The 20,627-nt window shown below is 49.7% G+C and overlaps 1 protein-coding gene across 1 annotated transcript in view; it reads left to right on the forward strand.

The window, feature by feature from the left end:
* The first annotated feature begins 108 nt into the window (after positions 1-108).
* LOC140394262 (transmembrane protein 237-like) overlaps positions 109-20,627 on the forward strand; it is a 58,554-nt gene continuing 38,035 nt past the window's right edge. Inside the window, exons 1-6 of the mRNA XM_072481312.1 lie at positions 109-193; positions 7,533-7,564; positions 10,017-10,030; positions 10,993-11,046; positions 14,392-14,511; positions 17,730-17,829. Of these exons, the coding sequence (XP_072337413.1) occupies positions 173-193; positions 7,533-7,564; positions 10,017-10,030; positions 10,993-11,046; positions 14,392-14,511; positions 17,730-17,829 (341 nt within the window). The 5' untranslated portion in view covers positions 109-172. The remainder of the gene's footprint in view (positions 194-7,532; positions 7,565-10,016; positions 10,031-10,992; positions 11,047-14,391; positions 14,512-17,729; positions 17,830-20,627) is intronic.

The raw sequence follows: 20,627 nt of genomic DNA on the forward strand, positions 1-20,627 counted from the left end.
CCTCACTCAGAGGTAGACCCGCCCTGTCACAATGATTGACGTTCCATGGAGCAATCCGCGGCTCGGGACCCACCCCCTCCCGGTGATCGAATTGGGGGGATTGTGACCCGGAAGTGGACGGCGGTGACACTGACCTCGGGTACCGGGGCTGCCACGGCAACGGGAAAGCCGAATGGCGAGCGGGGAGGAGGCGGTGAGTGGCCGGCACTCAGTTAGTGACTTTTCCTGGGCTTGCAGGGATTGATTTATACTATCCATATTGGCCGCCGTACCCGGGGAGAAGGAGTGAGGGCCGCTCTTGGCCTCAGTACCCGGGGTGAAGGTGTGAGGGCCGCTCTTGGCCTCAGTACCCGGGGTGAAGGTGTGAGGGCCGCTCTTGGCCTCAGTACCCGGGGTGAAGGGAGCTGCTGTTGACTGCCCATGTCCGTGCTATTGTTTGCATAACTTTGCTGTGCACCACTACCCCCCCCCCCCCCCACCCCCCCCCCTCCTCAGATATTGCCATGAGGTCTTTCACATCAACCTAATGCAGATCTGCCTTCAGTTTAACATTTAATCTGAAAGGCTGTGGGCGAGATTCTCTGTTGGCTGACACTGAAATCAGGAAACGCGATTGGATGGAGAATCGGTTCCGACGCCAAAACTCGCGGCAGACACCAATTTGATGTCAAATCGTAATTCTGTGTCACCTCGACAGCGGCGTCAATGCGTTCCGGAAAGCATGTACAGTAAATACTGTTTGCATATCATTAGTGGGCCTGACCCGGTATTCTCCGGGGCCTCCATTAATCTCCGCCTCCGATGGGCCGAGTTCCCGACAGCGGGATTCACTTGTGTTTTAAAAAATCGTAAACCCGCGTTGTGGCTGAGGGAGAGAGAGGAGGTAGGACTTGGAGCGGCGCGACTGCGGGCTGACAGGCCGGACACTGGCCGGGCAGGCTGCGGCAGGGAGGGCCCTGTCAGGACCGGGGGAGGGGGAGGGGTGGTGGTGGTTTGGGAATGGGCCGAGTGGCTGGGGTGACCCCCCCCCCCCACTACTGGGGTGGTGTCCAGGCACGGATCGCCATTGCCTCATCCTGCAAGGCAGCCATCTTGCTGTGCACCACACTGACCACTTGGCTACTGGTTCTGTAGAGTGACACCGGCCATATGGGTGCCCCCACCCTCGCACCCCACCCAGCCCACACCCACCAGTGGGGCATCAGATGGCCCACCGAGGGCAAGGCCCACTAGTCCCTATGGTGGCGCTGTGTGGTGGCCACAGAGCATACCGCTGGCAAGGACAGTTCCAGCTAACGGTACCTCTGGCATCAGGTATGGGCACCGGGACGAGAGGCTCCATGATACCGGTCACAAATGGAGCCGGGGTGTGGGAATGTGGGGGGTGGGGGAGGCATGAGGGTGCAGAGTCCGCAGTTCCAAAACGGGGCCACCATGAAGCCCGTTGGACCAGATTTGGCGAAAGGGTATGCACCATGCTAACATGTCGGCCTTTCACCCACTGCAGACAATGGATATTGGAATTCAACCAGCAATGGTGGCCTTCCTGATAGTTGCTGCAGCCCTGGGGGATGCCATGCAGCTGTATGAGGCGGCGCTGCTCGAGGAGGAGGAGGAAGCTGCAGCAGCAGAGCATGGCGCAGAGGGAAAGGAGGCAGCCGCCTAGGATGGAGGGCTAGCTGCCCAACAGGATGAGGAAGAGGGGGTGCCAAGGAGGCGCTGCATAAGGCCTCGTATGTACCGGCACCGCCTGTCATTCGAGGACCTGCCCGGACTGGGCATGTCGTCGAAGACTCAGGCTGAGCAGAGAGACAGTGCGACATATCTGACAGATCATGGCATTCCTGGCACCTCGGGGATTTGGGGGAGGACACCCGCTCCCGGTGGCCGATAAAGTTACGGTCGCCCTGAACTTTTACACCACAAGGTCCTCCCCAGCACCGAGTGGAGACCTGTCCAGGATCTCACAGACTTCGGTGCACAGGTTCATCCGCGCCGTCACAGAGGCCCTTTATCCCAGGCGGCTCAATACATCCACTTCAATGTGGACTGAGCCCACCAGGATACCCGGGCAGTAGGGATCATCACCATCCAGATGCCCCGGGTCAGGGGGTGATCGACGGGATGCATGTCCCCATACGAGCACCTGAAGATGACTGGCCGCTCTACACAAACCAAAAGGGGTCCCGCTTGATGAACGTGCAGCTGATATGTGACCATCAGCTGCGCATCATACATGCCTGCGCTGGATACCCGGTTTCGAGAGACACCCCCCCCCCCCCCCCCCCAGCTGGTGTTTGGCTCCTGAGTGACGGGGGTCATCCGCAGCGGACTTGACTGATGACACCTATCAGGAGGCCACATGCATCGACTAGGTTCATGATCGAGTGGTGCATCGGTCTCCTGAAGATGCAGTTCAGGTGGCTGGACTACTGCCTCCTCAACAACATCGCGCAGCAGAGGGGCGACGTGCTCTGGAGGAGAAGGAGGAACGCCAGGCTTCATCCTATGAGGAGAATGTGGGGAGGATGGGCAGGACATGGGGGCCCAGGCAAGCACGGGAGGTTGCATGGCATGTGCGTCAGGGCCAACGCGCACGGGACACTCGGATCGCCTCCAAGTTCACCAACTAGGGGGAGGGGAACAGGCCAGGGGCAGGGACACCGCATCCCCCCCCTCCACACCCGCCTGCAATTCCCTCTGTGATACATACTTGACATACTATGGGGGTGTCTGCACTGGGTTGACAGTAACAGCGGGTCTGGTCCGTGAAATGGATGGTGTTGACAACACGCTCTGCGATGAGCTCTGGTATGACGAGGTCTGACACCTGCCCACGGTAGCACTTTCTACCGTCCACCTAGGTGATCCCTGCATGCGAGCTGGCCATTCTATCACTCAGTCCCATCTGATTCCTGGGATGATGGAGGTGGGAACGGTCGGGGGCGGGGAGGGGGGGGTGGAAACACTGGCCACCCACAATGTCCATCCATCATTCCCTACCCACACTCCCTCTCAGGCCAGCCCAGACCTGGGTCCCCATTGGCGGTTGTCTTGGGTGACCGGGCAATCCATGGGATAGGGGTCTGAGCGGAGCTAACCCCTGAGGTTCCCCTACCACCAGGCGCTGCCAGTCCTGGAGGCCTGCCCTGGTCTCGACCAGGGTCTGCATGCTAGCGGCCATGGAGCACGGTGTGTGGACCTTCTCCGTCTGGGACTGCGCCATATCACCCATTGACGGTGCCACCACCTTCTGGCCTGCGTCACATCAGCCAGTGACTGCGCCATCTCCCACTGGGACTGGGCCACCTCCCTCTGCATCTGTGCCACATCGGTCAGCACCCGGGCGTTCCCAGCATAGCCTGCTGTGACTGGGCCACACTCCAGAGTGCCGCTGCGATTTCCAGTTGGCTCTGGCACGTGGACGCCTGTGAGTCGGCAACCCTGTCCTGGGCCACGGCCAGCGCCTGTACAGAATGCCTCAGGCCTTTGACATGCTGATCTATGGCCAAAGCATTCGCCCCAAGGCCTCCACCGTGGTGTTGCCCTTGGCGGGACGCATTTTCGGCACCACCTCCTGCTGCTGAATGCGGTTGGACGCCTCCAACTGCACCTGCAGGTACTGAATTCTCGCCGACAACCCCTCATGAGCAGCATGGTAGCACAGTGGTTAGCACTGTTGCTTCACAGCTCCAGGGTCCTGGGTTCGATTCTGGCTTGGTCACTGTCTGTGTGGAGTGTGCACGTTCTCCCCGTGTCTGCGCGGGTTTCCTCCGGGTGCTCCGGTTTCCTCCCAGAAGTCTTGAAAGACGTGCTGTTAGGTAATTTGGACATTCTGAATTCTCCCCCGTGTACCCGAACAGGCGCCGGAATGTGGCGACTAGGGGATTTTCACAGTAACTTCATTGCAGTGTGTTAATGTAAACCTACTTGTGACAATAAAGATTATTAAATTATTATGCAGTCCCTGGTTCTACGACTGCATCTCCACAATTGGTTGGACTGCCTGTTCCAGAAGCCCGAAACCTATCTGTTACAGTATATTGTTCTAGTTCCTGGGTTTGGCCCGCCCTCCGACCGTCCACTCCCTTGGGTGTTCATTCCTCCACTTGCTGGACCGGATCAGCTGTTTGCTGCACACCAGAGAGTCCCTGGAACCTCTTCACTAAAGTGCCCAATGGTGTCAATCCGAAAACTGGTGAAGCCCGCACCGTTCCTCATTGGAATTGGTTGTGTTCCATGTGGCGCCAGTGCTAGCTCCTCAATAGGAGCTGAATCGGTCCAGGTGTGGTGCTGGTTTTGCTGTTGTGGAAGTCCATGAGATCTGCGTTGGCGTCAACACTTAATCTCAGAAACGGAAAATCCCGCCCAGTATCTTTGACAGTGCAGCACTCCCTCAGTACTGCTGTCATGCGTCAACTCAGATTATGCATTCAAATCCTGCCGTTGTCACCTTGAATTTAAAGTTCAGAGTGGGAACTACTAATGGCCGCCATAATTAATTTCTTTGCTTTCTGTGGGAGCACGCTGTGTGGAAATTTGACTACCAAAATTCCAACAGTGTCTGCACTTCAATTGTAATTATTATTAGTTATAAAGCCTCTACCACAATGTCCTCCCCCAGCCGAATCGTCATCAACATAATATTGTCATGGAGGAAACAATTTCCTCCAAGGCAAGTAGCCCTCTTGGAGCTTGAACCCAACGCTTATCTGTTCCAACACCCAACCAGCTACTCATTACCTCTGGTTCATGCATGAAGGATTGGAACCCAAGTGATCTGCTGGAGGATTCTGGTATGAAGAACTGCAGACTAACAAGGATAGGGGGAGGCAAACCATATGGGTATATATTACCATTCAATTTTCATTAAGTTCTGTTGATCTGACCACCAACACGTTTATTTGGATCTTCCTGCGCTTTCTTCATTTCTGAACATCATGATTTCTCGCACAGATTGGTTGCACTGGTCTGACAATTTAAATATTACCTATTCTAACTTTTATCGGGATCTGTGCCATGGCCCTGAGCTAACTTCTAGGTCAGTTGCACTGTTCGCAGTGTTAGGAGTTGAACTACTGCTATTGTCTGCTGTCCTGCGTTTTAAAAAGAAAAACATGCGATTGTGCTGACACCGTTGGAGATCAGAGTGGACAGCCTGGACAGCAAGTAGCACAAGAATCAGGAAAGCAATGAACCCGACAGTCAGAACATAGAACATAGAACAGTGAAGATTTTAACAAGTGTTTTACATCATAGAATAGCATAGCACTTTAGGTGACCATTCAGCCCTTCAGATTTGTGCCATCTCTTTTGGAAAACAATCCCTGCTCTTTCTCCATATTCTATCACTGACAGAGATCAGTCCTGAATCCAATCTTGTCAGCATCTCTAAAGTGATGAGATTGTGCCTAGAGGTATAGAGAGTGCAGGAGGAAAGGAATGCAGGGGAGTTTGGCTATAACTGCAGTGTGAATACTCTTGTACCACAGCTCAACAGTGAATTCAGGGGTTCCTAGCCAGTTCTGTGCTGCTTTTAGTGTGATCTTATTCTGCCACTAGCCAACCCATGTGGGGTTTGGATTCCTGGACTTTTCTTTCTCTCTTTTTCGCCATTCATTTTCTGAAGGCATTGATTCATTCTCAACTCCACTCCCTTAGAGCGTGGTTGCTCTGTGCTCCTGTGACCATTCTTCACTGTTGATTCTATAATCAGTGAGCATTGACCGTCTCCCCCAGACAACCCAATACAGTCTTCATCCCATGTTGAGTGGGAACCCTGACTGTTTCCCCCACTCCCCAGATCCTCCCAATGCCAGGGGTGCTGAGGGCAAATGTAACCAACTGCTCTCCTGACTAAAATGACTAACATCAACACCTGGGATCTGCAACTTTCTGGTCTCTAATTTGTAAATTATACCCTGTCATTACTAACTGAGTTACCAGGAAAGCAGCCCAACATGCTCAACATGCCACTGGATTATGAAAGCGCCAGTGTATACTGGTTAGCCCTGCTGTCTCTCAGCACCAGGGTCCCCAGTTCTCCCTGTGTCTCCGTGGGTTTCCTCTGGTTGCTCCGGTTTCCTCCGACAGTCCAAAGATGTGCTGGTTAGTTGGATTGGCCATGCAAAATTACCCCTTAGTGTCCAAAGGTTATGTGAGGTTACAGGATAGGGCGGGGGAGTGGGCCCAGATAGGGTACTCTTTCAGAGGGCCATTGCAGACTCGATGGGGCGAATGGCCTCCTGCATTGGAGGGATTCTATGAAAGTCATCTGAATCAAATAAGAGTTGATTTTGGTGACCAAATCAATTTAGTATCATTAAGACCTTGGTGAGATTCTGATCATCTGGTAGGAGAATGGTTGTACACCTTGCTCCCTTAGAAGGTATCTTTCAGTAGGCAGTGCCGTGCAGGCCCAAAGAGGGAGAATACGCAATGTGCTGCATTTTATGTTTAGTCACAAGATCTCCAAATCCCTCCGTCACAGATAGCTGTCACATGGATACTCACCCAGCTAATCCTGTGGGTCCAAATCTTTCTGAAGGTGGATTTAGCAGAGGATTAGTTTGAGGTAAGGTAGCTGCTGACCCACTTACCAAGGCTCGAGGATCACAGACACCATGAAGAAGAAACAAGTGGTGAGGAGGTAGAATTTAAGTTGAATCTGATAGAAATAATGGGTACTGGGAATAAGCAGCAGGTCCACCGCAGCAAGAAATATTTTAATGCCACAGGAAATATTAATCTTTCTTTACATGGTAATGGGGCTTCTATAGGTTCTTTTAGTTTTTTATTTCTATTGTTGGAGTGCTAAACATTTACAGTAGAAACTAGAGGGTTTGTATGAACAATATACTGTAACCTATCCTAGACTATCGTCTGCTAACTGGTCCATAAGATTAGTCATTCATTGCTTAAAAGGATTGTGAGATCACGGGCTATTGCAATTGCTTAGCCAATGGTCTCACTAGTTAGAGAGATTTATTACAAGTCAGTCATTGTATAAACTGGGGTACAGTATGAGTGGGTACAGACTGTCGCTGTATAGCACGAGTGTAGTATTAGCAAGTGCAGGTCTGCCACTATAACTGGGATACAGTATTCAAGGGACCAGGGCTTGCATTTTTGTGGTTCCTTTCATAACCAACTAACTATTGTACTTTTGAAATATATCCACCAAGGTCCTGCAAACATCAATAAGAGAAATGATCAGTTAAAATGCTTTTGGAGTTGTTGATTGAGGGATAAATTTTGGTCAGAACATAAGGTGCTCTCTGTTCTTATTCAAATATTCCATAGGGTTATTTTAGTTCACCTCAGATGGCAGACAAAGATTCTGTTTAAGGTTGCGTCTGAAAACAGCACCCTCGACAATGTCAGCCCGAATATTTGTATCAGGAACTGTAACAGTATGTCCCTGACACCCTCCAGATGCCATAATGATGGTTTCTATCAGGAACTGGGATTGGCATGCCAACAGCGTCACTGAGTCACCCTTGTGATAATGATTCTCTGTGATTTTCTTTCAGCGCCCGCCACGCACCCTTCCACCAGTGCCGAGGTAAAACTGCTGAATCAGAAGCTCCAATTGGGTCAGAAAATACTGTAGTATATCACTGCACTGCGCTACTGGAGAGTAACAAACAATAACTGGGGCTGTAGTGGTAAATATTTGGAAAATCATGTATTAATGACTAGTGGCTAATGTGAGAGGAGCTTGAGTAGTGGGGTAGAATGCAAGACCGATGAATGGTGATGCCAGGGGCTAGTGCTAGGTTGTCTGAATGGTGGGCAGGTGGTTGGGCATGGCGCTGGGGGTTGGGTGTGGGTTGGTGGGACTGGGTATCGGGCCTTTGGGTATTGGTGCAGTGTGTTGAATAGGTGCATAGCGGGCTGGTATTGGAGAGGTGGGTAGCGGGCTGGTATTGGAGAGATGGGTAGCGGGTTGGTATTGGAGAGATGCGTAGCGGGCTGGTATTGAGGTGGGTAGCGGGCTGGTATTGGAGGTGGGTAGCGGGCTGGTATTGGAGAGGTGGGTAGCGGGCTGGTATTGGAGAGGTGGGTAGCGGGCTGGTATTGGAGAGGTGGGTAGCGGGCTGGTATTGGAGAGATGGGTAGCGGGTTGGTATTGGAGAGATGCGTAGCGGGCTGGTATTGAGGTGGGTAGCGGGCTGGTATTGGAGGTGGGTAGCGGGCTGGTATTGGAGAGGTGGGTAGCGGGCTGGTATTGGAGAGGTGGGTAGTGGGCTGGTATTGGAGAAGTGGGTAGCGGGCTGCAATTGGAGAAGTGGGTAGTGGGCTGGTATTGGAGAGGTGGGTAGCGGGCTGGTGTCGGAGAGGTGGGTGGAGGACCGGGTGTAGGAGAGGTGGGAGAAGGGCCAGGTGTTGGAGAGGTGGGTGGCGGGCCAGGTGTTGGAGAGGTGGGTGGCGGGCCAGGTATTGGAGAGGTGGGTGGCGGGCCGATTGTCAGATAGTGTCGGAGGGGTGGGTAGGGGGCCGAGTGTGGGAGAGGTGGGCTGATGACCATTTGGCTGGACACCTGGCGTGGATTAGATTGCTCTGAACTGCATAGGTTCTGCCCCCGTTCCGGTAGGATTCACCTTTGCCTACCCGTAGAGGGAAAGGAACTGCAGAAGAAGACAATAACCCATGGTTAATTAACAATGAATGATGACTGATTGTAACACATGTGTGAAGATTCTCTCTCCTTTTGCTATGGCTTCCTTTCAGATAAGTAATGTTATAGGCTACATTAGCAGAGAATGCAGGCAAATGTAAGGAGGGCAATGTTGTTGTTCTGTAAGGTGCTGACCTGAATTCATTTGGGGCATTCTGTCTAATTCAGGAAGTGGGTGGCACGGTAGCACAGTGGTTAGTACTGTTGCTTCACAGTGCCGGACCCAGATTCAATTCCCGGCTTGGGTCACTGTCTATGCGGAGTCTGCACCTTCTCCCTGTGTCTGCGTGGGTTTCCTCCAGGTGCTCCGGTTTCCTCCCACAAGCCCCGAAAGATGTGCTTGTTAGATGAATTGGACATTCTGAATTCCCCGTCAGTGTACCCGAACAGGTGCCGGAATGTGGCAACCAGGGGATTTTCGCAATAACTTCATTGCAATGTTAATGTAAGTCTACTTGTGACACTAATAAAGATTATTATTAAGTGGAGGGCAGCCCAGTGGTGCAGTGGTTAGCACTGCTGCCTCACGGCGCCAAGGTCCCAGGTTCGATCCCGGCTCTGGGTCACTGTCCGTGTGGTTTGAACATTCTCCCTAGGGTGGCATGCAACGCAGTGGTTAGCACTGGGACTGCGGCGCTGAGGACCCGGGTTCGAATCCCGGCCCTGGGTCGCTGACTTTGTGGAGTTTGCACATTCTCCCCATGTCTGCGTGTGTTTCACCCCCACAATCCAAAGATGTGCAGGGTTGGTGGATTGGCCATGCTAAATTGCCTCTTAATTGGAAAAAATGAATTGGGTACTCTAAAAATTATTTAAAATGTTATTAAGTGAAATATTACTTTTCAAAGGGGGAAGACAAAGAGTTTTACAGATATGAGCAATTTCAATTGTGAGGAATGTCAATCAAGTTGAACTTGATCTCTTTGCAAAAGAGAAAATTTTGAGATGATCTGGTTGAAATTTTCAAGATTGTGAATATAATTAAGAAAGGTGCTGGAAGGCAATTGTTCCCTATGGTGAAGGATTCAAATCCCAGGAGTCAGGTTAGAAAATGACTAAGTTAGAAGTAAGCAGAGAGTCGGGGGAGCTTGTTCACTCAGTGGAAGAGCATTGAACTGGTCAGTAGGATAAGGTCAAGGACCAATTAGATGGGTGCCTGGAGGGAGAAGGGATTGAAGGATATGGAGAGGTTCTGGATGGTGGGGTTGAGGGATATGGTCAGAGTATGGTTGTCCTCTGATAAAGCAGGGGGCTTTTTGGTTCTTTTGTTGAACAATGTTTTACAATGTATGTTTACCTTGTTTATTTTTCCTTTTCTGGCCTGATTGGAATGAAGCACCACAACCAAAGGTAGGCCTTCGTTACAACTCATCCCTCCCAGTGACATCACAAGTTATTGTATCTTCAGTCCTTACTTTTTAATTTTTCCAATTAAGAGGTAATGTAGCATGGCCAATCAGCCTACCCTGCACATCTTTGGGTTGTGGAGGAGGGAGATCCACGCAGACACAGGGAGAATGTGCAAACTCCACACGGTCAGTGACCCGGGGCCGGGATCGAACCCAGGTCCTCGGCGCTGTGAGGCAGCAGGTCTAACCACTGCGTCACCGTGCTGCCCTATTTGCAGTCCTTGTTGAGTGAATTATTGATTTTAATTGCTGGTGAACAAATTACCCTCGGAGGAGTTGGGGCCTCCTAACAGATGAAGAGATAAGTTGTTGACTGGAACTACTGCTCCCATTTGCTGCCCAGTTTCTACATGGGCACCAACTAGGAACAGAATTGGATACAGCAGTCATGGTTGAAATGTTTACTGATGTTCATGGTCAGTTTATACATGAAGCTACCAGAGATCAGCTGGTATTTAAGTACCTGTACGCCAGCTAGTGATCTCCTTGGTGAAGGAGGCAACAATTTGGCCAATAAAAACATTTAGTGTGTTAGGTTAGAGATTTTCTTGGGTCCAATTGCGGATTGTGGCACAAATTGTACCCATTTTAAATAATTTATTTTCTCCCGTCTGATTTTCTGCTTAGTGCTTAAGACAAAATCTGTTATGAACGAGTACAATTTGAAGGTGTTAAAATGTAATTTTAAAGAAAATTGCATTAAAAATATCCACGAGTTATGGTGGGGTTGTGCGGAATGCGGTGGGAGAGGAGAACTTTATTCTAATGTTGAAATGTTTGAATATTATACTTTTGTCCTCGATTGCTAAAGTCATTGTCCATTTTTAGATGGGTTGAGTCTTAAATTGTTCCTGTTGGTAGTTAGTAACTAGCTGCCTTGTTTTTGTGTTGCCTCCATTACAGATGTGCCTATAAACAAACCTAGAAAGAAAAAATCCAGAACAAGCAATGGAGTAGGTAAGCTGCAACACATGTGCATCTTACATCTGGTCCGTCCATATCACAGATTCAACCACGTAACTGGTTGTTCCAGTTTTTATTTCCAAGACCCAAGTCTCAACCTCATTCCTTCATTATTAGTGTTCCTATTACGTCTGTCTCTCTCAATCATTACTTTAAACCTTATTGGGTTGTGATCGCTACTGCCTAGCTGTTCCCCTGTACTTGCCACCTTTATCTGCTGGGGTTCATTTCCCAATCCTAGTTGAGCAATAATTCCTCCCTTGTTGGGCTTCTTACATACTGGATGAAAAAGGAATCCTCTTTGCGCTATAGAAGCTCCATTGCCGTTTCCTCTTTTTCCTCTTTCTCAATGTCATCTTGTTATCTTATTTTGGAAGAGTTGAAATCTCCCATGATTATCATGCTGTGTCTTGACGAATTTCATTTGCTTATATTTTTTTCACTGCCGTTACTAGTCCGAAGTCCATTGTCTGCAGGGGGTGAAAATCAGACGTGTTAGCATGGTGCATATCCACATGCCCAACCAGGTCCATCAGGCTACACAGTGGCCCCAGTCTGCACTGCAACCCCTGGCCCTGTCGGTGTCTGGCACCGTGGGGGCCTCTGGTCCTGGTGCCTATCCCTGCTGCTAGGTGTACCATTCGCTGATGCTACCCATGTCAGCAGTACGCTCCACGGCCCCTGCCGGGCACCCTCCTTCAGCAGCTATAGTGGCCCAGGGTGGGCCGCGCGCTGCCCCACCGGCAGGTGACGGGCGTCGTTGGTTTGGGAGGATGGGTTGGGTTGTTTGGGGGGGGGGGGCGGGGGGGGGGGGGGGGGGTCTGGTGCAGCAATGGCGGTCCGTGTGTGGACGCCGGTCACATGGGGAGGTCACCCTGACCACACGGCCCATCTCCTGGTTATTCCCCGCTGTCCCTCTGCCATTTCTGGAGGAGGCCCCCCCAGCCAGCCCTGCTAGCAGTAGGACCGGCAGCCCACGGTCATGCCCTGCTTGTCCTACCTCATTTCTCTCCCTCATCAGCCATTCCACCTGTCTCCCGATTTTTAAAACCGCAAGTGAAACTCGCCATCGGTAATTCCCCAGCGGCACATCGCGGAGGTCCTGGAGGATACCAGGTCGGGCATGCTAATGATATGCAAACAGCATTTACTTACGTGTGGAGTAGAAAGCATTGACGCCGCTGTTGAGGCACTGGAGCATGGCAATCTGGCGGCTGCCACAATTTTGGCTTCACGACCGATTCTTCACCCAATTGCCGATTTGGCGATGATAAAGACCACAAAACCATTGTCTGTTGTTGTGAGGATGGCACGGTAGCACAGTGGGTAGCACTGTTGCTTCACAGCGCCAAGGACCCAGGTTTGATTCCTGGCTTGGGTCACTATCTGTGTTGAGTCTACACATTCTCCCCGTGTCTGCGTGGGTTTCCTCCGCCGGCTCCGGTTTCCTCCCACAAGTCCCGAAAGAGTTAGGTGAATTGGACATTCTGAATTCTCCGTCAGTGTACCAGAATAGGCGCCGTAGTGTGCCGACTAGGGGATTTTCACAGTAACTACGTTGCAATGTTAATGTAAGCCTACTTGTGACACTAATAAAGATTATTATTATTAAAACCCATGTGGTTCACTTTAATGTAGGAAATCTGCCATCCTTACCTGGTCTGGCCTTCGTGTGACTCCAGATCCACAACAATGTGGTTGGCTCTTAAATGCCCTCTGGAATGGCCACTCCGTTCAAGGGCAGTTAGGGATGAGTAATAAATGTAGGCCAAGCCAGCAATGCCCATATTCCCATGAATGAATTTATTAAAACTGGCCAGTTTGGTGTCAAGCTGCATAGAGTAGAAGGTCCTAGATCTGATCCGTAGCCTGTGCTGAGGTAGCTGATCTCTGGTGGGATGACTGTGGGGAACAACATTGGCATCAAAGAACAAAGAAATGTACAGCACAGGAACAGGCCCTTCGGCCCTCCAAGCCCGTGCCGACCATACTGCCCGACTAAACTACAATCTTCTACACAATCAGTAAATCCGTAAGGAGAGATTACCAGCTAGGATGCCCACACATTGTCAGGAAGTGTACATGTGCCAATCTTGGGTGAAAACGTGCGTGCGATTTCCTGAAGTCGTGTCTTTGAACACAACATTGCTGAACAGAGACATGCTGCCATGTCTTTCACTTATCAGGACAAACGCAGTAATGCCAAATTTCAAAGAATCACAAGAGAAAAGGGGGGCTGATTAGCTGGCAAGTCAACTTTGGTCGAGCATTGCCATGGAGAAAGCAACAGCAAGCTATATGCCTCCGGGTAATCCAAAAGGCATAAGGCTTGAGCATATCCCTTTAATTTGTAGAGAACGGGTCCTGTGTATGAATGTATGTCACTTCTCGAAAGCATAAACGGGCAAGGCTGATTATCTAAATTGATTGTTAGCATAGGTATTAATTCACTCAAGTTTGTTCCACAAGTGGGCAACACGGTTGTGCAGTGGGTTAGCCCTGCAGCCTCATGGCACCGAGGTCCCAGGTTCGATCCCAACTCTGGGTCACTGACCGTATGGAGTTTGCACATTCTCAACGTGTTTGCGTGGGTTTCGCCCCCACAACTCAAAGATGTGCAGGGTAGGTGGATTGGCCATGCTAAATTGCCCCTTAATTGGAAAAAATGAATTGGGTACACTAAATTTTTTTTTTAAAGTTTGTTCCACAAGTGCTGCCCAATCATAGGATCACATCTAACAGGAGATGTTTCGTTTTGGGCTGGTTGAGTACAGTCTGCACTCTGCCTATTAAGAACAGTCGAAGGAACATATTGTTTGATTCGGTCAGTAACAGGTGAGCTACTGAGGTGTTTCAATGGGTTTCTGGGGCACTGCAGAGGGCATTTGCTGAATAGTCCACAGACGACACAGAACTGGCTGTAATGATGATTACTTGCATTACTTATTTTGTCTTTGAAATCTTCCTGCCCTGGGGCGCTGAATCTTTCCGGAGGGGCGGTTTCATCGATACATGAAGGTCATCCATGCCGCCAACCACATCCATTGTCAATCGGTGAGCATATGGGTGCTCAGTTTTGGATAGCTAAGCACAATTCTGCTGACAGGAGCGAGGGCCCTGCCTGATTTGACTTCCCTTAGCTGGAACTGAAGACAGTTGTTGAGCCCCCACTGTCGTCACAGCTGAGAATGGATAATTCAGCACAGACCACAAGTCAATCTAGGCTTTCCTGATCTGTGCAACTCAGATACACACTGCCCTACTGAACACAATCATCATGTTGTGAAAAAGAGCTCTTGTCTCTTCCTTGATGCTTGTCTGTCACTCCTTGTCCCTCAGAGACGCTAGTGAGTTCAACAGGACGGCGCCATTCTGACAGCATAGAACACCTTACCCCAGATCTTCAGGATGCTGCTCCTCAGAAGAAAAAGAAGAAGAAAAAACTACTGGCAGAAGCTGGTGAGTAGAGTCAAACTGCTCTGAACTGCAGAGCATGTACGTTCTTGGAGCATAGAGTTTGGTTTGTGCTGAAACAATCCCTAATGTATTGAGACCCTAAACAACAGGCTTCAAGCTCAGCATAGTGAAGCCCATGCACGTGTTAATTGGACATCAGTCAAGTGCAGTTTTCCTGACTTTGTCGCCAACTCAACATTAAATTTATTCTAGCTTAAAACAAGAGCACAGATTTATTTTCGGAATCTGACTGGTCTACTGTGCTATCCCACACAAACAAAATATTTCCAAGTAATGAGAGCTAGTCACTGTGGACATGCCCACCAAGATTTGGGTTATCATAAGCAAGTGTCCGATTAATCTGTCGCAACACAATTAGGTAACAGTCTGAGCAGTAGGTGCTGACCCTGATGCTTGCATCCTGTTATAAATTTAGACTGTCAAATCCAGGAGCTTACAGACACTCAAGATGGCCACTGCCACTCCGTACTCCAATCACTTATGTTATTCCAAATGCATTTCCTTGTGTGGATACTTTGTTCTTTCTTGCAGCAAAGTGCTCGGGTTTGTTCATCTAGGTGTTGAACACTATAGGAACATAGGACTTAGGATAAGGAATAGGCCATTTGGCACTTCGAGCCTGCTCCACCATTCAGTAAGTTCAAGGCTGATAAAATCTGTGCCATCTTTGCTCCTGTTTCAGTACCGCTTTTCTGTTCTGGGGGTCTGAGATTAAGTAAATATTGAGTGTTTTCCCAATGGTTTCCCAAACCTAACTTCAGATTCATCAAAATGCTGGCTGTATGAAGGCTTGCTGAACAACCATTAAAAAAAAGTATAGGGTCACTTTGGCGTCTCTGCTTCCGAGGGGGTCACTTTGGAGTCTCTGCTTCCGAGGGGTCACTTTGGAGTCTCTGCTTCCGAGGGGGTCACTCTGGCCTTTCTGCACCTGAGGGGCTCACTTTGAGAATTATATCATTTCGCAACTCCTCTCCCAGAGAAGGAATGCCCTTCAACCAGGAACATGATACCACTACCCAGTCTGGCCTATATGTGACTTGAGTCCCAGACAATGTGATTGCTCAGGACCAACTCATGATGAGCAACAAATGCTGCATCTCCAGAATTTCCTTCATTTCAAGATCAATTTTTAAAAATGTATTCATGGGATGTGGGTAAGCCAGCATTTATTGCCACCCCTAATTGCCTTAAAGCTGCCATCTCGAACCACTGCAGTTCCTGTGATGTAGGTACACCCACAGTGCTGTTCGGGAGGTGTTCCACGATTTTAACCCAACAACAGTGAAAGAACGGCAATATATTTCCAAGTCAGGATGTTGAGTGGCTTGGAGGGAAAGTTGGTGGTGCCATGCACCTGTTGCCCTTGTCCGATATAGTAGCGTTCGTGGGTTTGGAAGGTGCTGTATGAGGAGCCTTGCTGAGTTGCTGCAGTGCATCTTGTAGATGGTGCACACTGCTGTCACTGTAGTGGAAAGAATGAATATTTAAGATGGTTGATGGGATGCCAATCAAGTTGGCTGCTTCTTTCTGGATGATGTGGAGCATCTTGAGTGTTGTTGGAGCTGCACTAATCCAGGCAAGCGGGGAGTATTCCATCACACTCCTGATTTGTATCTTGTAGATGATAGATAGGCTTTGGGGAGTCAGGCGATGAGTTACCCTCCACAAGTTTCCTAACCTGGAAGGCTACTGGAAGAACCTTTTTAAACTCAAGAATTAAACTCGCTCAACCCCCCCCCCCCCCCCCCCCCAACCCTCTCCATCAAAGGGGCAGCACGGTGGCACAGTGGTTAGCACTGCTGCCTCACAGTGCCAGAGACCCAGGTTCGATTCCAACCCCGTGTGACTGTGTGGAGTTTGCGCACTCTCCCCATGTGTGCGTGGGTTTTCTCCAGGTGCTCTGGTTCCCTCTCACAGTCCAAAGATGTGCAAGTTAGGTGGATTGGATATGCTAAATTGCCCCTAGGTGGGGTTACAGGGATAAGGTGAGGGTTTGGGTCCAGGTAGGGTGCTCTTTCGGAGGGTTGGTGCAGACTTGATGGGCCGAATGGCCTTCTTCTGCACTGAAGGGATTTTATGATAGTCCCAGAGGACCATACGCTGCGCTTCCTTTGATAGAGAGCTGACTGTTGGTGGTTTAACCACAGGTCAGGTGAGGGACAAAGTTGAGCAGGACCTTCATGGTAACCTCAGCATGTGCAGGAATTGAACCCGCACTCTTGGCATCATTCTGCATCATGAACCAGCATTCCAGACAACTGGGCTAACCAAACCTCCTCTGACCAAATCACAGCTCAATGTAAAGCCCAATTCAAGGGGTGTATTTAGCTGCCAATAAAGTCATGCATTTAAAAGCAACTCCATGTAAAGCAAATTCTCTGAAACAGTTAGAATGAAGGCAACCAAGATATAGCTAAAGACAAAGTTAGATTATTTTCCATGGGGAACATGAGACTTTGAATGTATTTGATCTCAAAATGATAAAGGTACCTGATAAAACTGACAAGTGTGAACTGTTCCCCGTTGGTTGACTTCAGATCCCAAAGGGTGTGGGTTTAAAAAATGAGTAAAATATGAGCTCAAAGCAAAGCCTTGCAAGAAGTTGTGGGGGGGGGGGGGGGGGGGAGGTTATACATCCAATTGGGATATGGATGTGGAATAAGTTGCAATGGAAGGGTAGTGGCTGTGGACTGTAAAATTGGGCCATGAGATCTGCTAGAGAGAAAGGGGTATGTTCAGATGGTGGCAGGTGGTGTTGAGGGACGTAGTCAGAGAGTTGGCAGGTGAAGGTTCAGGCATAAATGAGGTGAATAGGCTGGCTTGTGGGATATGGTGTGAAGTTGGGGGTTGAAGACAGTAGATTGGGTCGATGTGGTTCAAAGATATGGTGAAAAAGTGTTCCAGTCGTTTCCTCTTATGGCTGTTCCAGGCGTAGGTTGCTGTATGCCTGCCTGTGTCCATGCCTGCTGCCACAATCGTGCCCATTCCTGGTCGTTTGCACATGTTCCTGCACCTCTGTGCCAGGTACAGGTTCTGATGACTATTCTGAACCCAAAACCTGCAACATGTTTATTGGTGTTGCACCAGCCACTGTCTAACTCCACTTGGTCTTTTCTGGACTGGAACTGCTTCAGATTAAATGTTGAAAAATAAAACCAGGCCACAGAAACATCTAATTGTAAACCTACTGTTTGTTATAGAATTGGAAACCTCCTTCAGCCAACATAATCCCTCTGACGTGTGCAATTTATACAGTGGACCAGATGATGAAGTTTCCCGGAAAATCAAGAAGAAAATCAAGTGAGTTTTGATAATCATAACAGGCCCGTGGCAGCATGGTTGCGCAGTGGTTAGCACTCCTGCCTCACGGCGCCGAGGTCCCAGGTTCGATCCCGGCTCTGGGCCATTGTCCGTGTGGAGTTTGCATATTCTCCCGTGTTTGCGTGGGTTTCGCACCCATAACCCAAAGATGTGCAGGGTAGGTGGATTGGCCACGCTAAATTGCCTCTTAATTGGAAAAAATAAATTGGGTACTCTAAATTTATCTAAAAAAGCAAAAAATCATAATAGTTTTGTTGTGGGTTTGGGGTCTGCCTTTAATATTCTCTTGAGTGTCCTGGCTTTATTAATGGGGCACAGTGTACAATAGCAAGGAGGTTATGTCAAACTTGTATAAAACACTCGTTTGGTCCCACCTGGAATGTTGCATCCAGTTTTGATGGCCACACTTCAGGAAAGATTGAAAACATTAGCGAGGGTGCAGGAAAGATTCGCGAGGTGTCAGTTGCATAGATAGATTGGAGACATCGGGACTGATTCCCTTAGAGAAGAGAAGGTTGAGAGGAGATTTGATATTGGTGTTCAAAATCATGAGGGGTCTAAATAGAATAGATAGGGGAAAGCCTTCCCATTGGTGAGAGGATCAGGCACCAGAGGGCACAGATTTAAGATTCTGTGTCAGTGCAGTGGTGCTGGTTGCAGCGTAAGTGCCTCAGATATCTTGGGCGGGTTTCTCCGGTCTCCAATGCGGAAATCGCATTCGCCGATCGACCAGAAAATCCACGTTGGTGCTGATATTGGGGGCGGAACTGCTTTTGTGATGCTCCGCCCCCTCCAGAACAGTGCACTCTAGGAGTACGCCGTTGGGACGACCTCAGGATGTTACCTGATGCCCCCACCCCCCGATGCTTCGCCCTTGAAGGGCTGCGTTCCCGACGGCGTTTGACACGTGTGGTACATATTTCGGGAACCCAGCGTGGCGGTTGTGGACTGAGTCCATTGCCACTACAGTCAGGGGGGAGCCGATCTGCGGGCAGGGGGTGCTTTGGCGAGGACACTGGTGGGGGGTGGTCCGGAGCTGGCGAGCCTGGCCAAAGGGGGTCACTATTTGGCAGGCCGGGCCCGCGCACAGCCGGCACCATGTTGCACAGCGCGGCCGCTGCAGGGCGCAGCCGTGCGAATGCGTGGCCACGGACCCGACAATTCTCCAACCATATCATCATCATAGATATCATAGAATTTACAGTGCAGAAGGAGGCCATTCGGCCCATCGAGTCTGCACCGGCTCTTGGAAAGAGCACCCTACCCAAGGTCAACACCTCCACCCGATCCCCATAACCCAGTAACCCCACCCAACACTAAGGGCAATTTTGGACACTAAGGGCAATTTACCATGGCCAATCCACCTAACCTGCACATCTTTGGACTGTGGGAGGAAACCGGAGCACCCGGAGGAAACCCACGCACACACGGGGAGGATGTGCAGACTCCGCAGACAGTGACCCATGCCGGAATCGAACCTGGGACCCTGGAGCTGTGAAGCAATTGTGCTAACCACCATGCTACCGTGCTGCCCTTATCCGCAGCTAGAGCTGGGGCTTTACGTTGCGTGCCTGCTAGCCCCCCACCAGACGGAGGATCGGTGGCCGTTTTGCGCCGTTCTCTCAGTCATAAAACACCATTGTTCCCACGCCAGCGTCAGAACTTAGTCTCAAAATCGGAGAATCCAGCCCCTTGTGTTTCAGCATGTTCCAGTACTGCTCAGTACCTGATAAATAGGCAGTTTAATCCTAAACTGTAGGCATTTAAACCCCTTGCAATCAAACTAATTTTGTATAATCGTAAAAAGGACTTGTGTCAAGAAAATGTTGTAATTCACACACAAGTGGATATGCAGAATAACGGTTTCAATTGAATGCCTCTTACTTTATTCAGTTTTCGCTTCAGAAACCAGGAGCACTGATGTGGACTGATTTACTTTTTTTTTTGTAAATTTAGAGTACCCAATTTATTTTTTCCAATTAAAGGGCAATTTAGCATGGCCAATCCACCTACCTGCACATCTTTGGTTTGTGGGGGCGAAACCCACGCAAACACTGGGAGAATGTGCAAACTCCACATGGACAGTGACCCAGAGCCGGGAGCGAACCCGAGATCTTAGGTTTCAGCTCCAATCACAGACCTGCACCTCACAGTTTCTGTATAAAACCTGCCTGCCCCAATTTTTGTTCTCTCCATTTAATCTGGTACCATGTAGCAGAAGGAAGTATACCAGGCTCATCAACCAAACCAAGAACCTGCTCTCCTCTGAGTGTAGTCTGATCAGACACCTCAAGCAGTGTTCATGCACATCAGACAGCCCATGCAATGATGGATATGGTATTGGTTGGCCCTCTAGTATGAGATGGCATTACTTTTTTTTATATAAACATTTTATTGAGGTATTTATGGTTTTATGACAACAACAGAATAAACAATGTACATGAAAATATAAACGTAGTGCAAAAGCCGTCTTCCTCCCTTACAGGTCCCACCTTTACTAACCCCCTACTCTAAGCTAAACCCCAACCCCCCCCTTTCTGCTGACGGTTAATTTTCCCCAAAGAAGTTGACGAACGGCTGCCACCTCCGGGCGAACCCTAACATTGACCCGCTCAAAGCGAACTTAATTTTCTCCAGACAGAGAAAGCCAGCTGTGGTAGTCTGTGTTAGAAGGATTACGGTACCTGGTAATGCCGGAATGCCATTGGTGGAGAATGTACTTGTTCCCTTTGGTTAAGCCTGTATGTTAGCTCCGCCCTGCAAGGCGGGGTATAAGA

The sequence above is a fragment of the Scyliorhinus torazame genome, chromosome 2, assembly GCF_047496885.1.
Source record: "Scyliorhinus torazame isolate Kashiwa2021f chromosome 2, sScyTor2.1, whole genome shotgun sequence".
NCBI classification, from domain to species: Eukaryota; Metazoa; Chordata; class Chondrichthyes; order Carcharhiniformes; family Scyliorhinidae; genus Scyliorhinus; species Scyliorhinus torazame.